Below are 16,877 nucleotides of genomic sequence, written 5' to 3' on the forward strand. Positions count from 1 at the left end.
TCCTGATTGTAAGCCAGTGATATTCCTTTATAACTTTTGATGTGGGCTCAAACTTTGTTTTTCTCGCAAGTAGGCGAGCTGCCGCATTTTGAATGGATTGAAGTTTCCCTATGACTCTTGATTGTGCGTTAAGGAATAATCCATTACAATAGTCCAAAGTGGACAGGACTAATGAACTAACCAGAGTTTTGATGGCTGTTTCTGGGAGATAAGGCCGAATCTTCCTAATCATCTTCAATTTAAAATGGGCTGTGGATGCTGTTTTATTAGCATGGTCCATAAAATTTAGTCCATCATCGAAAGTGATGCCCAAATTCCTCACCTTGGCTGTTGGGATTGGAGGAATGCCAAAAGTTTCTGGCCACCAGTTTAATGGCCAACCTGGGGAAAGAGGTCCAAAGATGACCACCTCAGTTTTATCTGAGTTCAGTCTTAAACAATTGCTGGCCATCCATTCTCCTATATCCAGCAGTCCTTTATTGAATTTTGTTGCCATTTCAGGTCCATCGCCTTTAATAGCTAGGACCAACTGAGTGTCGTCAGCATAGGAGGTTAGGCTCATCCCGTGTGCTTTGATGACATTAGCAAGGTCCGACACATAGATATTAAAAAGTGTCGGACTGAGGGATGAGCCTTGAGGAACTCCACATGGTGACGATTGTGGTGTTGATTGATAGGGTCCTAAAGTCACTGCTTGGGTTCTATTGGCTAGAAAAGATGCCAGCAGGTCTTTGGCAGAGTGACAAAGGCCGATCTTTTCGACACGGTCGACCAAGATGGTATGGTCGACCGTGTCGAAAGCTGCAGACAAATCCAGCATTACCAGGATCGCTGTACCCCCCTGATCCCTAATTGCCCGTATATCATCAGCAGCCTTTATCAAGGCTGTTTCTGTCCCATGATGCTTCCGAAAACCGAATTGTGTGTCATCCAGTATATGATGTTTTTCAATATATTCGGATAGCTGGGCGTTCATGGCTTTTTCTACTACTTTGGCCACAAAAGGTAGACTCGCAATGGGTCTGTAGTTTTTTAACTCTTGTTTATCGAGGGAGGGTTTTTTTAGTAGGGGTCTCAATAAAGTGTTTTTCAGCGAGTCTGGATAAATGCCTGAGAGCATAATTGAGTTACAGACTTGGGTAAGTGCTGGAATAATGGACTCCATTACAGGCGGTAGAATTGAAAAAGGGCAGGGATCTAAGGCCGAGCCTGTTTTTATTGTTGACACAATTGTTCTTATGTTATCTTTTGTTACAGTTTGAAAACTTGGGAACATGTTTCCTGTCCGAGGTGTGAGGGGGCTACCTGTCCGTAGAGATGGTTTGGCCGCAAAGGTTTGATAGATATCATCAACCTTAGTATAGAAATTCAGAGACCAATTAGTTTGGAACAGTTTCCAAAACACATCGTAATCGGCCCCTTAGTGTGAAAAAGTAAATTCATTTTCATTCTTCATATAACACGTAAAAAGAGGACTACCTTGTTACTTCATCAGGGTCAAATATTCTGCATTATATCTGTCCATATGCATGGGATTTGTTACAAATCTAATAGGTGTATGCATTTCCATTTTGACCTGTAGTAGTGCATTGGTTTAGTGTCTTTTCACGATGTAGGAAGATTCCCAATTTTCCTATGTACTGGTACATGAAAGATATAATGCAGAATATTTGGCCCTGATGAAGCAACAAGATAGTCATGAAACATGTGTTGCCCTATTTTGATGTCTTATATGATTTTCAGATATAAAAAACCTAATTTTTCAAATTTTGATAAACTTGTTGGCCCACGTTGATGTTAATGATTCAAGTGATGTATTATTTTCAACATACCTAGTAAAAGGAGGGCATCTTTGCCAGTTGGGAAGAAAAGTGAACTGCCCAAGTGTGATATAATGGTGTCAGTGTTGTCCCTTATAATGTCTAACCTTATCATTGTTGCTATTGTTAGATTTGTTGTGAATCAATAGTGCACTTTAAGTAATAGATTTAAGCACACACATAAAACCAACATGAAAGTTTAAACAGCAAAATAACACATTATTGAGATTTAGTGAAAGATTTAAAAAAAAGGAAAGTAACCTGAACTTTTATGAAAGTAGTCTGCCAGGTCCACACCTTTTGTCAAATTATGAGTTTCTACTACCAAGAAAGAACCACATCCCTAAAATACTTCAGAGGATTCAGCTGATTCAATATGGTAAAGTGAAATACAAATTCTGGAAGTTCCCTACACACAACTGTCAAGTGAGTGTTGACTTTGTCACTTTCTGAAGATGGCAGCCAGATCAGAGCATTTGCTGCTAGGATTTACACTGTTATACTAAAAACACTAGTATAGAGAATGAAACCACAGTTATGGTATGCAGATTTATGACACTGAAATAGTTTCAACAGCCAGGACTATAGTTATTTACTAAATTCATCACAGATAAGTAGTGGACTTGTGGGAGAAAACCATCCCATCATTTTCGAATGATTGAGGCATGCTGTGCACTTCTTGCTCTATTAAATCGAGCAATGCTGCAGATCTAAGACTTTTTGCCAGAATACACATGAAAATATTCCAATTAGATCATGTGTTGTATTCTAATGGGTAATTTTATCCATTGAAATTGTTGTCTGATTGGATGAGATATGTGTAAACGTATTATTTCCCATTAGCACCGTTTACATAGGTACACAATGACGGTTCAGTAAGTCATGCTGCGACAATCTACACCTCTTGTACGTGTAAAGATAGGTAGCTTTCTCTATTGGGTTTTATATAAATTTAGGAAAATTGAGCTTCAACCTACTCCGCTAAGAACGCTAATGAGCTTACATAAAATTGCAGCACTGTGTAGCGACTTATAGTTTGGCCTTGCACTGTGTGTATGGTGGGAGGGTAGATATTTAAGCAAATATGAACATTGACACTATGAAAATGATTGCCTTTGGTGGTCAGGATCTATTTCAGAAATCCACTGCCTGGTCCACAAGTATGTGTATTATGGCGAACCATGTTGTTTCAAACATTTTCCACACATTCACGGTCCAGGAAGATTCCTAAGATTAGGGTAAAAAGATATCCTGATTATTCCTAACACCTGATGTGTCATGTCCGGATCAACGTTTGTAATAATGGCATCCAAAATAATGGCACAGTCATCCAGTTGCACCCCGACCTCACCCCTTGGCATTTGTATTTATAGAGAACCTTCTTGCAACCGTTAAAATTTTAAAATATGTTCAATCATTGTGTGTTGCGTTGGAAGAGCTAGATAACAGTAGGCGAAAGATGATGAGTTACGCATCTCATAGCAGAAATATTAAGAAGCATTCTTTCAAATTAATCTGCATCAGGTCTCAGCTTACACTGATTATTTTATTTGCTTACCCATGTCATGTGATTTTTTGGAAGGAAGATAAGGACTGGTCCAAACAAGCACTTCACAGGAACAGATGGACATGCTTCTGGCCTATGAGTGCTGTAAATCAGAGGAAAACTCCACGACAATGGCGCAACTAACGAAAGGTCCCACCATCCAGTAATCAACTGGAAAATGCCTTTATTGGCAGATGGGACATCTCAGACACCCCTTCCTCTAACCCCTTCACCTGCACACAAACAAGGAGCAGGGCTGAGACCACCTTACTCATTCCAAATATTTTCATGGCTCAACCACTAACAGAGGTTAGAGATGGACGCATGGCAACCCATATTCGATAATTACTCCCTGCAAAAACTGTGATACCTGAAGCAATGTACATGGCTGAGTTACTCTAAAGTGATGAGGTCACAAGCAAGAAAACATGGACATAACATAAAATATGTATTCCTAGAGGTCAACGTTTATCCCCCAGGTGGTCACTTGGACCTATTGAAAGAAAACCATTGTTTGTTGTTACCCCGCTCAATAGAACAAATTATCATCCTCAAAAGCATGAACATCAGAGTAGACACACAGGCATTCAAGCACAGGTCCCTAGAGTGGATGCATTAGTTACTTATATAACCATACACAGACTTAGCAACCACCCACCAAACTCTAGCACAAAAACTAACTCCAAGATAACCTTGCAAACTTGTCTCTGTTCTCCATGCAGGAATAACAGCCAATTTATTACAAGTTAGATGCATAGCCCTATCCCAATGCATTGAGCACTGGACGCTTACAGCGCTGACAAATGCAATAACAACACTTTTAATAAGAAATAGGCATGGTTAGGCACCTTTTCAATTTTTTTCTGTAGTTAAGAGGTCCGGTTCCTCTTTGCACCCCGTGGCAGGCACCTCAAGGCCGTGCACCCATGGGCCCCCTAAAGTCGACTTCCAACAGACTTTCTGTATTGGAACGTCCGACACAGAAAGGCTGTCGGAATCCTACATTGTAATCCCTGTAGTGGAACAAGCCGCCCTTGGGATTACTGGAGGCTTTCCGAATGGTAAACAAGCTCTCCAATCCTGTCAGAAGCCATTCGGAAATCCAGTTTGGATTCCTTTCTGACTGACTCCATCCAAGTGGGTCGGTCGGAAAGGAATCCGAACAGCTGATTACGATGCCGTAGGAATGGCTCTGACTGAGGGTCGGAGGCGTTTTCTACGGCATCCTAATCGGCCCCTCAGTCTTTGACCATCACATTGTGGACAGTACTATTTACATGTCTATTAACAGTGGCTTATGACTACTGCTCTTGCTCTAATCTCTCTGCAGGCCTCTCCACTGTAGACCATGAAGGCCTGATCAACATTTTGTCAGTGCACTATAGTCTCCTCATAACTATTGGAAATTTCTCCATCTCATACAAATGGGCTATTCCAGAGCCAGGTGCGACCCTAGCTGTCTAATCCTTCCTCACTGTATCTTTAAGATCTATATTGAGCACATTGGAAGGCCCCTTCCCCATCACCAAATTAAGATCCACCATTCTGCTGATGCCACTAATCTCTATAAAAAAGTCTCAACAATTGTGGATATTTAACTACTGACTCTAACTCGTCCAAGGCAGCAAGTGTCTTCTTAAAACGTAACCTGGCAAAGACTGAATTCATTGCCAACATCTTCAGATTAGCCTAGATCCAGGCTTACACTCTGATATGTAGCTGGGTAGATAAATGCTAAGTCTCAGAATTATCATCAGACAATAACCTCCTCTCAAATCTTACATCATGCAGAAATCCCAGAGAGCCTAATAAAAGCTTTCTCCTCTATGTAGAGAAACATAGCAACAGTCTGACTTACATTTCAGAATCACCAAACAAGTCCTGTTCCTCCTTAATTTGAGGACACTAACCAAACACCCACTGCCAACCTGCCTAATTCATGATCATTGTTCATGTTTTTTCTTGAGTCAAGGCACTAAAGATGCATGATCTCATCACTCAAACAGTTAAAGATCTGTGTTGGCCAGTACTTCAAGCCAACATCACCTTGAGAACTTGCTCCATCACTGGCAAGGTGGAAATGATCAGTGCAGTCTGTTTCTTGGCTTCAAAACTGAATAAAGTATCAATCTTCCCCAATTTTTTAATGCACATTATGGAATCCATCCTTCCAAATCTTTCATGTACCTGATCGGTAATCGTCTTCAATTCATGAACTTCTTAAGTAGGTTTGCATTCTATAAGTACTACTTCCAATGCAGAAACCTATCAGTGGTCGTTTGTCAGAATACCAAACACAAAAAATATTGTGCTCCAAAAATATTACAGTCAAAATATTGACTACCAAAATACGGTGAAGACAAGTACACAGAGGTGAGTGTAGATTTACTATTCTCGGCTCCACATCTTTGTACCTTGAAGTTATATGCATATATTTTGAAGTACATAGATGTGAAGTTAAGAATAGCAAATTGATCCTTACCTATGTAGTGGAAGCTACGATATTTTGTAGCATGATGTATAAAACTCCATATTCTGGACTTTACACCTAAATGTTGATTTTAGCAATTGGTACACATTAGCACATTCAAATATGATAATAATAACAAAAACAACAACAATAACAATATTAGAACAATAACCTTTTCAATACACTTCACAAAAGGAAAGGTTACCATATTGTGAACTGTTGAAGAGTTCAATATTGAAGAAAGCGTAATCTCCATTCGTCATTCCTTTCCGATGAGCAGCCAGCATGATGTTCCTTATGGTGTCACTGCCAGCACACATAATCACAACTAGGGAGGAGGATAGAAAAACACTGATAAGACGCTGTCATGAAAACATGTGGAAGAAATGCCAAGTGAAAGAAAATTATTTTCCAACAACTGAAAAAGGAATTGAAATGACTGTAAATAAGAGCACAGTGCTACCAACTGCAGGCCAGAGGTGAGGATGCGCAACGCAAGCTACACACACTGACATAAAATCATTTTAGCTCTATACTGAAAAGCGTTTCTACCATATGGCAGCATCAGAGCAGGTTTATTTCATTTAAGGAACTGGTACAGCAACTTTCACATAACATAAACACACAAACCCACAAGTGCGTGCGCGCGCGCGCGCACACACACACACACACACCAAACTTCAGTCACACAGAATGACTAAATGGTGGCATGGGAAAGGAAGCCCATTGTCACAGGAAATGAGCAGTGAAGGCCACTGGCAGGGAGGCACAGGGATGTGGGCAGTTAGAAAAAGAGATAAGTGAATAATGAGGCAGAGACAAAGATGCAAATAACACATTTTCTTGCTCAAGTATTGGAACTTTCATTGATTTGGAAGTATGAATCAGAATATAAAGTAGTAGTGAGGCACAGGGTTCTGTGAGTTGTTAAGAATACAATTCTATAGAGATACCACATTTAGACAATATACCCAGACATAGTGTAAACAAAGACATAAATATGTACATAGCTCATAAGATGTGGTTAAACATAGGAATACATTTCAGTATGTTATTAAATTAAAAAAGAAAACACATTATATTTTAGGCAATGTGCGGAACTAGGAAGAGGGTGGTGGGAAGAAAGAGGTAGCTCACCTTTACCTGAAAAGATGTCTCAGAACCTCTTGGCCTACAGCTACATCCCCTTGAGGAGTCGAGTCCAGACAGTAGTGTTGCTAAAAGTATGCCTATTCTTTCAGGTAGCTGCTCTGCAAATGTCCTGGAGTGGCACACCAGCACACAGTGCCGTTGAGGTGGGTATGGTTCTTGTAGAGTGAGCATGCACAGAAGTCTGTAATGGCTTTCCTGCTGCTTGGTAACAGTATTGAATTGCAGCCGATATCCATCTAGCAATACTGTTTCGGAAGGGGTTGCCCTTTCCATGGTGCAATGTTAGCCACAAATAACCGTTTAGATTTAAGAAAGCTCTTGGTCTTGCCTATGTAGAACTTGATGCATCTCTTGATGTCCAATGAATGAACAGCCCTTCGCCCGGTGTTGAAGGGTTTGGAAAGAAGGTCTTTTGGATCAGAGGCTCATTGAGGTGAAAGTTCGAAGGGACTATAGGGATAAACTTCGGGTCTGTACGAAGGATTACCCTGTCATCTCAAAAATTTTTAGTAAGGGTTCTTGAATAGATAGGGCTTGGATCTCACTGATTTGCCTGGCAGAAGTCAGGGCCATTTAAATAGACTATATTAGGTTGAAAAATTGAAGGGCTTTGGACCTTCATGCTCTTAACTTTGTGAACAAAAGCTGCATCATTTAATTTATTTGCACATCCAGACCCTATCACCACTCCCTGCAGGCTGTAACGTTTCTGCAGAAAAGGCCCTTTTATATGTGCTCTTGGACACAGACATTTAACTACAGCAGTTTCACACAAGCTGCAGAACACGTTGATTTTGCACTTCTTGACGGGAGTACATTTGCCTGCATTTCCAGGATGAAAAGCCTTAAGGGGCCAAGTTAATGTCCATCGACATATGGGTTTTCGAATGCTCATCCTTTTTTACTGATAGATATGTCACAAATCTGCTCTTAACCTTTAATACACACTTTTAGAAATGCCACCATGCAGGTAGATGTCTGCATTACCAAATCTAATTTGCAAAAAATAAAATTATACCAATTCTGATTTTTTTTATTCAGGATCAGGTATTTTCACACATGCAAACCTTTTTTTGTTAACTTTGAATTAGGTGTGTTTTCAGGGGCACTGCATCTTTCATAAAGAAGCGTTGTGAATCAATAAACAAGTCTTGTTCCTTGAAATTGAAACAAGTCATCATAGAAGATTGTTTGTGAATTGGCTTCCAAATTCAGGAAGAAATGACACGAACAGGAGTAAAACACCACTACTCAATTTTTATATAATGAGGCTTTGTAAATCAGGCCCATCATATCAATGGGATTTTTGATTAGGCTCATGGTTGTTTCCAGTGGCCTCATTTACACCCTGTGAAAGGGGGACCATGTAATCAAACACTTTGGCACGTCAAAACATTGGTTTTATCAGGGTTTTAGGATGGGCGTGATTTAAATAAAATTGACTACTTTGTTTAAAGGAAGGGTTACGCAACTCTGTCAGGGTTATAAGTTTAACGCTGTGGAATTGCCAATACAAAATTGGGCCAATCTACATTGAATGAGACGTGGACACTTGCTTTAGAACCACCACATCCAGATTTTATTCAGCATCCTTCCCCCTCAGTGATCTATGATATACCTTCTCTTCCCTCCATTCTCCGTGCATAGTCCAACCTTATCACCATCAAGGTGACCCTTAAACTGGACCTGCTCAAATAAAAGGATGTCAGGGCCTGGCCTAACTAATTGTGAGAGGGTAAGACAAGAGGGAACTTGGCAAACTGACCTTTAATAATGCTGTGTGCAATGTAACCCATCCCCTTCTCGCCCTCCGCCTCGCTTATGGTTTGTTGTGATTATAGACCTACACAGAGCATGAATAATCAAGACATTCTTCAACAAATACACCCTAAATGTTATAATTCACAAGGATGTGTTTCAAAAAGTTTAACATTTACTCCTGTATGTTTTGTTGCCTACTTCTGAGTAGATTTTTTTTAGTTTTTGGGGATTCATACAGTTTTCAAAGCGTTAGTACTTACTCGTGCACATGTTCAAAGAGATAAATATTCTCCAATAGTAAGCCAGGCAGAAATATCTTCTATGTTTGAAAAATATATTCTCTGTGTTCCATGCCTGTTTCCTGCCAATAAACACAATTGTTGTAGAAGGCTCTATGCAGTTCATGTTTTATTACATTTGCAATGATGGAGAGGGAGGCATTTATCTCTCTTACCAGCATAAATGAATGGTATGGCTTAGTGGTAATGGCATCCACCCATGCCAGATAGACGTTATTAAGGCCAAACAACTACAACTTGGTCTAATTTGTCCAGTAGACATTGTTCCAGACGACGTGTGGGCTATTCAGGTGATGTTTCACAAACCTACACTGTTTTCTCCTGGTTAACAATCCATGAAAAGTGTATATATTCAGCTTTCCTAATTGTAGAATCATGAACTGTTACGTTTGTAACATTGAGATAGACCTGTATATCACTCGATTTATCTTTTTAAAATGTTGCAATCTCTAGGAGCATCCTCGGTTTGATGTTAGGGAGAATTTGTTGAATTGCCCATTCGTAAGTAGATCGAAAGCCATTTTAAACAATATCTATTTGCAAATAATCTTTCTCTATGGTTTGAAGGACTTCATATTCTTTGGAAATTGCTTCATGACTCATCCCACACTAATGAGCAGCATCAATTCTTTCTTACAGACCTAAACATGATATGTTACCACAAATCAGAATACTCCAGGTCAAACTGAATTTTTTTGATTTTAAATATAGGAGGTAGCACTCTCTGATGAGAGGCAAGGGAATGAGTAATTGGTAACGAAAAGACACTAAAGGAAAGTTCTACTAGATGTTTTCGATGTGGACGGCACGCTGCTGGTTAGTTCCATGCGACAAATTATTGCTCTTGAATTCATAAATTATTTGCACTTCAGCGTTAAAAGTAGGACTGTTCTACACATTTCAGAAGTACAACTTTGTTTTTTTAATCTTGCATACAAAAAACTTTGAAGGAGTCTGGGGAGAGTGAAGCGCATGCTGATTAAACTTAGCACAGACATCTACACAGCAGAGAATCCACCGGCAAAAAGGGTGCAAAAAGTCATCCTTACTTGCAAATATCTGCACGTAGCATGCAATCCGACTCCAGGAGGTTTTACAGAGATTACTTCCACAAAATCGTGCTATGTTCGCCACACCCCTGTCCATGTTTATGGCCCAAAAAATTAATAACCATTTAAATACCGTAGAAATAGTCGCCTGCAATCCCCTCACATTCAACGGTTTCTCTGAAGTATGCCGTGAATGTAGCACAATTTGAAAGGGTCAGCTTGTGACCTTGGTCATTACAAAGAAATGGAGCGCAGTTGACCTGCTCAGACCTTGTAATAAGTGCTGGTCTGTTTCAGTGTTTTATTGCTTGAACTGCTCCTCTAAAGTGAGCATTGCTATTACAGACAAAACCGCCACATTTCTATTAACAAGGGAATATTATATTTCAATTAGAGGCCTTGCGTGCCGCAATAAGATGTATTGCTGCTAGAATAAAATAAAGAAGTATCGACAACTATGGAAAATCTAATGCCCACGAAAATTTGAAATTTTCCGGCATGGAAAATGTAAACAACAAAAAGTAAATTCTATGAATATTAAAATCTTGCAGCAAATTTTGGAATGAAAATAATTGTACGTGTCGTGTTGAAATAGCAAGGGAGACTGAGGGGATATTCGTCTTTTTTCATTATTCTAGTAGGCAGATTCCCTTCCTTTATTTTGTTGCTCGTTTTACCAGACTAACATTCAGAAGGTAAACATTTTTCAGCCGCTCCTGCCAACAAAGGACTAGTGTGTCCTTCAGAAACGACCTCTATTTAGCCTCTCCAGGCCTAATGCTCGTGTGAATTTTATTGGCTATGAAATGGCTGATATACAAATAGGCCACTACTGTATGAACTTCTGTCATTAACTTTGGCGAAATTATTCATTCTGTCACCGTATAGATGGATATATATACACCCATCTATGCACGTAAGTGACCGTGTGCTAAGATTATTTTATGTCACATTTGGTTTCTCTCATTTTAGTGATTACCGTGTGTGAGCCATTTTTTAAAACAAGAAATTACATGCTGGAATAAAATATTCTAATAATGTGGTGCTTGCCTTCCAGTTCATGCTTTTCCAGTCAAGCTATAATATAAAAAACAAATAAAACATTATTATATATGTGTTCCAGAACAATCTGTGCAGTGATGGGATTCCCAGCATGCTTTTAACTACTCACAGTTGGGGTGGGCAATGTGACGTTTTTTCCTGCATACCACTATTCAAAAACTACAGGCGTGCTAAATGAGAGGGGCTGTGCTCATATAAATCAAGAATTATATGTTACACTTCATTGCAAGAACCCCATTTTCACAGTTGTGTGCAAGAATCTTCTGTTGCTCTCCCTTGCAACTGTCCATTATAACAAGACATTTCTGCTCGATCCAGCTTTCCCATGCTGTGTCTCTCACCCTCCCCTCCCCTCCTCTTTCCCACCTTCATTATCTGTCTACTTCCCCTACTCCAACCCCGCCTGAATCTCTCCCCTTGCCTTCTTTTCCCCTTACGTATTTGTGCTTATTGTTTATCTCGACTTTACAAGTAACTATGTTGCCATGCTCTAAGAACTGTGTAACCTTTGTAACGATGTAACCTGTAACTATGATCTGATGCTCATGTAAAGCGCTCTGATACCTCCGGGTCTAGCCAGCGCTATATAAAACTTCTAAAATAAAATAAATAAGCATAGAGAAAACATGTAAATCACAGTAATCCAACCATTGGAATCTACGAAAGATTACGTTTATGTCATAAAAATTACACACGCTATTCGTGTCTGGATTGCTTCGCTTTGTGCACAAGTGTTTTTTCACTGATGGTAACATACACACATGGAAATTAAGAGCATATTTGGGGAATAACGTGTCAAGTAGATGGGACGGCCTAGGTGCTTGCACAGAGTGTTAGCTGGTCTAGATGCTGCATTTATGAATATATTTTTCAATCTTAGCTTGAAGGCACTGCAGGCCTTATTCTCACACATTACTGAAGTACCTTGACATGATGGGAATGTCTCTTGAGAGCGCAACTACAAAGGGATCTGTTTGAAGGGAGTAAACACATGATCTGCCTACTTCCTCATTGATGACAAATATCACTGAGCCAAACATATGTACGTGTTATTCATGTAGCACAACAAGCCTAACCAAAAGGCAGTGGGACCCTTGTACAGGGTCCAAAGTAAAGATGCAGTCAATGTATAATTGGAGGAGTTGCTGATTTCCAAGTGTGTGAAAGTGAGCTGGTACTGCATCGAGATTTAGTGTGTTTAGAGAGGTGTGTCATCAATTAGAGCAGGGTTGAGACAGTCCTGATGGATATGGAGTTGTCATTCCAGATCCTGGGGGCCTAAATGAGGAAGGCCTGCTGCCCCGTTTTTGTCTCGCGTTTCTCCTTCTCCAGTCTGATTGTATCCTGGCTAAAGATGTGTTGAGAGCCACCAGAGATAGCGCATTTGTCAGCCATAATTAAAGACATTATGGATTAGTTTTGTGAGAAATAAGTTCTAACGTTTCTCCAATGAACTTTACCAAAACAGAATGAGTCTTTCTAAAATGTATAACTCAGCTATTTAGTTCTTGGGGGGGTGCACTCAGTTAAGGAAACTGTAAATATCCGGACGTCTTCCATAATCCTTGCTTGACCTTTATTAAGGGCCTGGTCCTGCCATCGCTCTTTCGGCGGTCTTCCCGCCCGCCCGCCACCTTGGCAGTCCGCTCGCTCGATTCAGATATTCTCTGGTCACTGGAGGGAAGACTGCCGCTGTCCTGCCACCTCCGCCAGAATCTTTCTCCTGCATCAAAGGCGTCAGAGACAGAAGCTGATGTTGTGTGGGAGTCCCACCAATATTCCCACGGTCCAGATTATGCTTTGCCTTTCTGTCGAGGCAACTGTGGGGTGGAAATCTCCAAGCTCGGGCTCGCAAAATGGAAGAAAAAGAGATGTAAACTCATTTTTTTTGGCATCCCATCACCGATTCTGTCTCGATCGCCATTATCAAGATCCATCTTGTGCTGCTGTTTCTGCTACTTGACCATTTCGCTCAGCCACCTCATTGTCGCCGGACTCTGAGGTATGCTTTTGTGGTGGGTGTGAGTGTACATTCAATAGTGTGTGTATGTTGTTGTTGTGCAGTACCCATTACCAAAATATACGTATTGACAGATTCACAACATATATGTGTATGGAGAAGATAATAAGTAGTACTTACCTGTCTCCACACCGCCATGGCCTCACTCCGCCATGACACTGCCCCCAGGAAACCACAGGCACAATGGAAACCTCTAAATCTGCTGTGCAGGAAACCGCCAACATGATGGCGACGGAGTACTGTTAGCCAGCAGAGAAGACCGCCGCCACAGAGGTCTCCTGTCTATTGCCACAGCATGTAAATACGGTGGGAAGACACCCGTCACTTGACAAAGTACTTGGGACCGCCGCAGTGGTGGGACGGAGGTAGTCCCACCAAGTTATTAATCGGGCCGTAAGTATTCAAATGCTCCTGTTATACATTTTACTTTTCTACTGCATGATCATCACTGGTCTACTTGCCATCTTTGAGCAGTGACAGATTTAGCATATTCTAGATGGACTATTCTTAACAAAATCAAACTTAAAACCTACTTCTAAGCCTATTCATGGTCAGCACTCATCCACTGTAAAACTAATGTGGGAATAGCTGGAGAAAGAAAAAAACATCTTAAAACCTTGAAAAATGAGAAAGCTGCATTCAATGAATTTGATGGGATGTCCATTGTCCCATTACGCTTCCAAAAATGCTTGTAGGTTGTCATTGTTGACACACCATAACTATCATTCACATTCAGCCATACATTTTGTTTAGATTTTTGATGAGCAAGAACAGAAGTGAACTACCCGTCTAACTACCTTTACAGACAACAGATTTTAGATTCTCATCAAGTTCACCAAGGCATAGCTGACATTACCCACTATAGCAGTTTAGATGTGTGAATCAGTAGGCAATGTACCTGAGTAGAGAGTGAAATTGGCAATTACGGCTGGATATAGTGCACTAAAGGTGGCACGTACAAAGGGTACTATAGACCTATTCATGGGGTTGCTGGGACCTCTGATTAATGTCCAGGCACCTGCATCTAATGATGACAGTGATGCCACTCAATTGTTCCTTGATTGATTAACAGCCATTGCCGGTGAATGGTAAAGGCGCTACTGGGCATTGAAATCATTATGTTTCCAAGATTAAATTATCTAAGGAGGTAATATGCAAAGGTTTGTCCATGCCACTGACAAAATGTTTATTCCTGAATGACTTTCGATCCTTGCAACAATGGAATTTGATTCCCACTTACAAAGTCTTTGTTTCTTGACTGTGTACAGAATGGGTGATAAGGTTACAATGCATATTACTCTGATACTGTAGTCGAACTGCTCATTCTTTGACCTATCAAGGCTTTTACCTACTTCTTCCTTGACATCGTTGAAGTGATTATTGTGGTGAAAAGTGTTTAGGACATGCTGAAATGTGTCAGTGAGTTGAGTAAAGAGAGAGGTGCTAGGAATTGGAATGTAAATGCTTATGGGATGTGTGTGTGGTTAAAGAGAAAAATAATGCACCGCAAGTGAAGAAAGCCTTTGAAAAATCTTGTGTTCTATGTGATATTGTTGGCCATAAAGTCAATGTAAATGCCATGTGCAAAGGCTGGTCCTTAAGAGTTGCAGGACCGAATACAGGAAAGACCAATTTAAAGAGGTGAAAGAAGTCTAGAGTTTTACAGATTCAGGGCGGGAAGAGGTCATCAGACATGGTAAATATTGATCGGTAGTATCAAAATAAAATGTGATTTGTGCTCACACCTAACAATTATTTCCAAATCCATGTTTGAATGAGCACTTAAAGAGAAACTATACAGAATTGATGTGTTTCCTGATGGTTATGGAGGGGAGTGGGTACCTATAAAAATACTGGGTTACTTCACAGCATGGTTGAAAGTGAGAAGGAGATTTGTGGCAGTACAGGTAAGTTCTTCATATAGAAAGAAATAACATTATGGGCTGTCCCACCAAAATTTACATGATCCTAATTTCGTCCCCTCAGGTTTAGGTGCAAGTGATGGCAGTGAGTGTGGTTTCTTTTTAGGATGAATTCAAAGGTCTACTTAGGAGAGAACTAAGTTGTTGTAAAGAATACAGACATAAGATTACAACTGCAAAGGGGTACCAAACCTGCTGCATTACTGGTGAGATGTGTTCACCTAAATATGAAAGAGGAAGCGGCGATAGAGCGTTTGACAGAAGCTGGTGTCAATGAGTTGGTTGAATCTACAGAGTGACTAGTGCAGATTATGCAGGCTAGGAAGGCTGAAGGTGATTTTTAGCCCTTCAGCAACTTACTTAAGGTCGCTTAATATAGAGATAATGGTGGATAAATAATATTTTTTCAGCAAGTAATGACTTCATTACTGAATGTGTTGATGGAATAGGGTGCCATCATGATGATCTGTTGATATATGGAACCACTAACACAGAGCATGATAAATGAATGTGAACAATTTTAAAAGAAGCTGATGGATGCAGGATTAAACTTGAGGTATGAAAAATGCAGTTAAGGAGGTGAAGTATGTGGGATACTTATTCTCAGAGAAAACCATAAGACAAAAAAAAAGAGTTGGTAGACACAAATGTGGTGTTACAGGAACCAAGTAAGAAGAACACATTGTTTTTTTTATGTTAAGTTAGTTCAAAACTATGCTGACACCAATGTCAGGATGAGGACATTGTTTGCAAAGAAAGTGAAATAAATTCAGGTGGACTATTGAGTGTAAAAAACGTTTGAAGTGAAAGCTTGGAAAGGCTCCTTGTTTACAAGTTTTTGTTCTGAAGAGACCACTGTCATTACAGATACCAGTGCCAAAGGTGTACAAACTGTGTTTTGTACTTTAAGGGGCTCAGAATATAACTACGGTGTGATTGAGAAGGAGGTTCTTGCTACCTATTGAGCATTGAAGAAATATTGGAACTTGACTAGGGGTACGGCATTCCAGGTGTGTACTGCCCATACACTGCTTACTGGGGAAGGCGGGGGGAGGGGTATGGAAAAGGGCTTGGATTAAATTTCTTCATGAATAAGGAATTTCCTTACAGGAATTTTGTTTTGTTGTTGAGTGCATTCCCAGTTACCGAAAATACACAGATACTTGTCACAACTGGGAGGGGATCAGGATGAAAGTGACACATATGAAGTTTTAGAGGAAGATGTGGGTGTATGCACTGTGACTTTGGGAGTGATAACGGAGGAAGAATGGAAGAGAAGCTGGCTAGAGATACGACTTCAATTGATGCAGTTGTTGCAGGAGAACAGATGTTTTCTAAATTGGGCAAAATGGGAAGTCCTGGTGGATGGTGAAAAGTGAGTTGTCTGTTGGAAATGGACTTGGGGACACTAACCTGCTAATCCCTAAAAGTGTCCGAAAAAAAACTATTGCTTGAAAGTGACAATGTGAAAGTGAACTCTCTGTAAAATGTCAGAGCTCCAGCAGGTTGTTCTGAGTTTTCTAAACAAAGATGACAGCAGGCGTCAAACTGCTGAATAATGCTACCAAGACGGAGGATGGCAGAATTTGGAACTGAAGTAGGATGGTGATGTGAAACCCCAAGTGCATGTCAGGAATGATGGTGGTGGTGTGATGCATTGTGTTATTGCAATGCAGGAGAGTGTGGCAGAGGATCTGGTGCTAGTTGTGGTCCTATGGGTGGTGGATGTAGAAGGAGTGAAAAGGTGCCTAGGAAACTCTCTTTTTTTTAGGCAAT

At 40.3% G+C, this 16,877-nt stretch overlaps 1 protein-coding gene across 2 annotated transcripts in view; it reads right to left on the minus strand.

Moving 5' to 3' along the window:
- The window catches only part of NPR3 (natriuretic peptide receptor 3), a 222,597-nt gene that overhangs the window by 174,983 nt on the left and 30,737 nt on the right, over positions 1–16,877 (minus strand). For both annotated transcript variants that reach the window (XM_086960503.1, XM_086960504.1), the window contains exon 2: positions 6,042–6,164. In XM_086960503.1, the coding sequence (XP_086816629.1) occupies positions 6,042–6,164 (123 nt within the window). The remainder of the gene's footprint in view (positions 1–6,041; positions 6,165–16,877) is intronic.

The sequence above is a fragment of the Lissotriton vulgaris genome, chromosome 3_1, assembly GCF_964263255.1.
Source record: "Lissotriton vulgaris chromosome 3_1, aLisVul1.2, whole genome shotgun sequence".
NCBI classification, from domain to species: Eukaryota; Metazoa; Chordata; class Amphibia; order Caudata; family Salamandridae; genus Lissotriton; species Lissotriton vulgaris.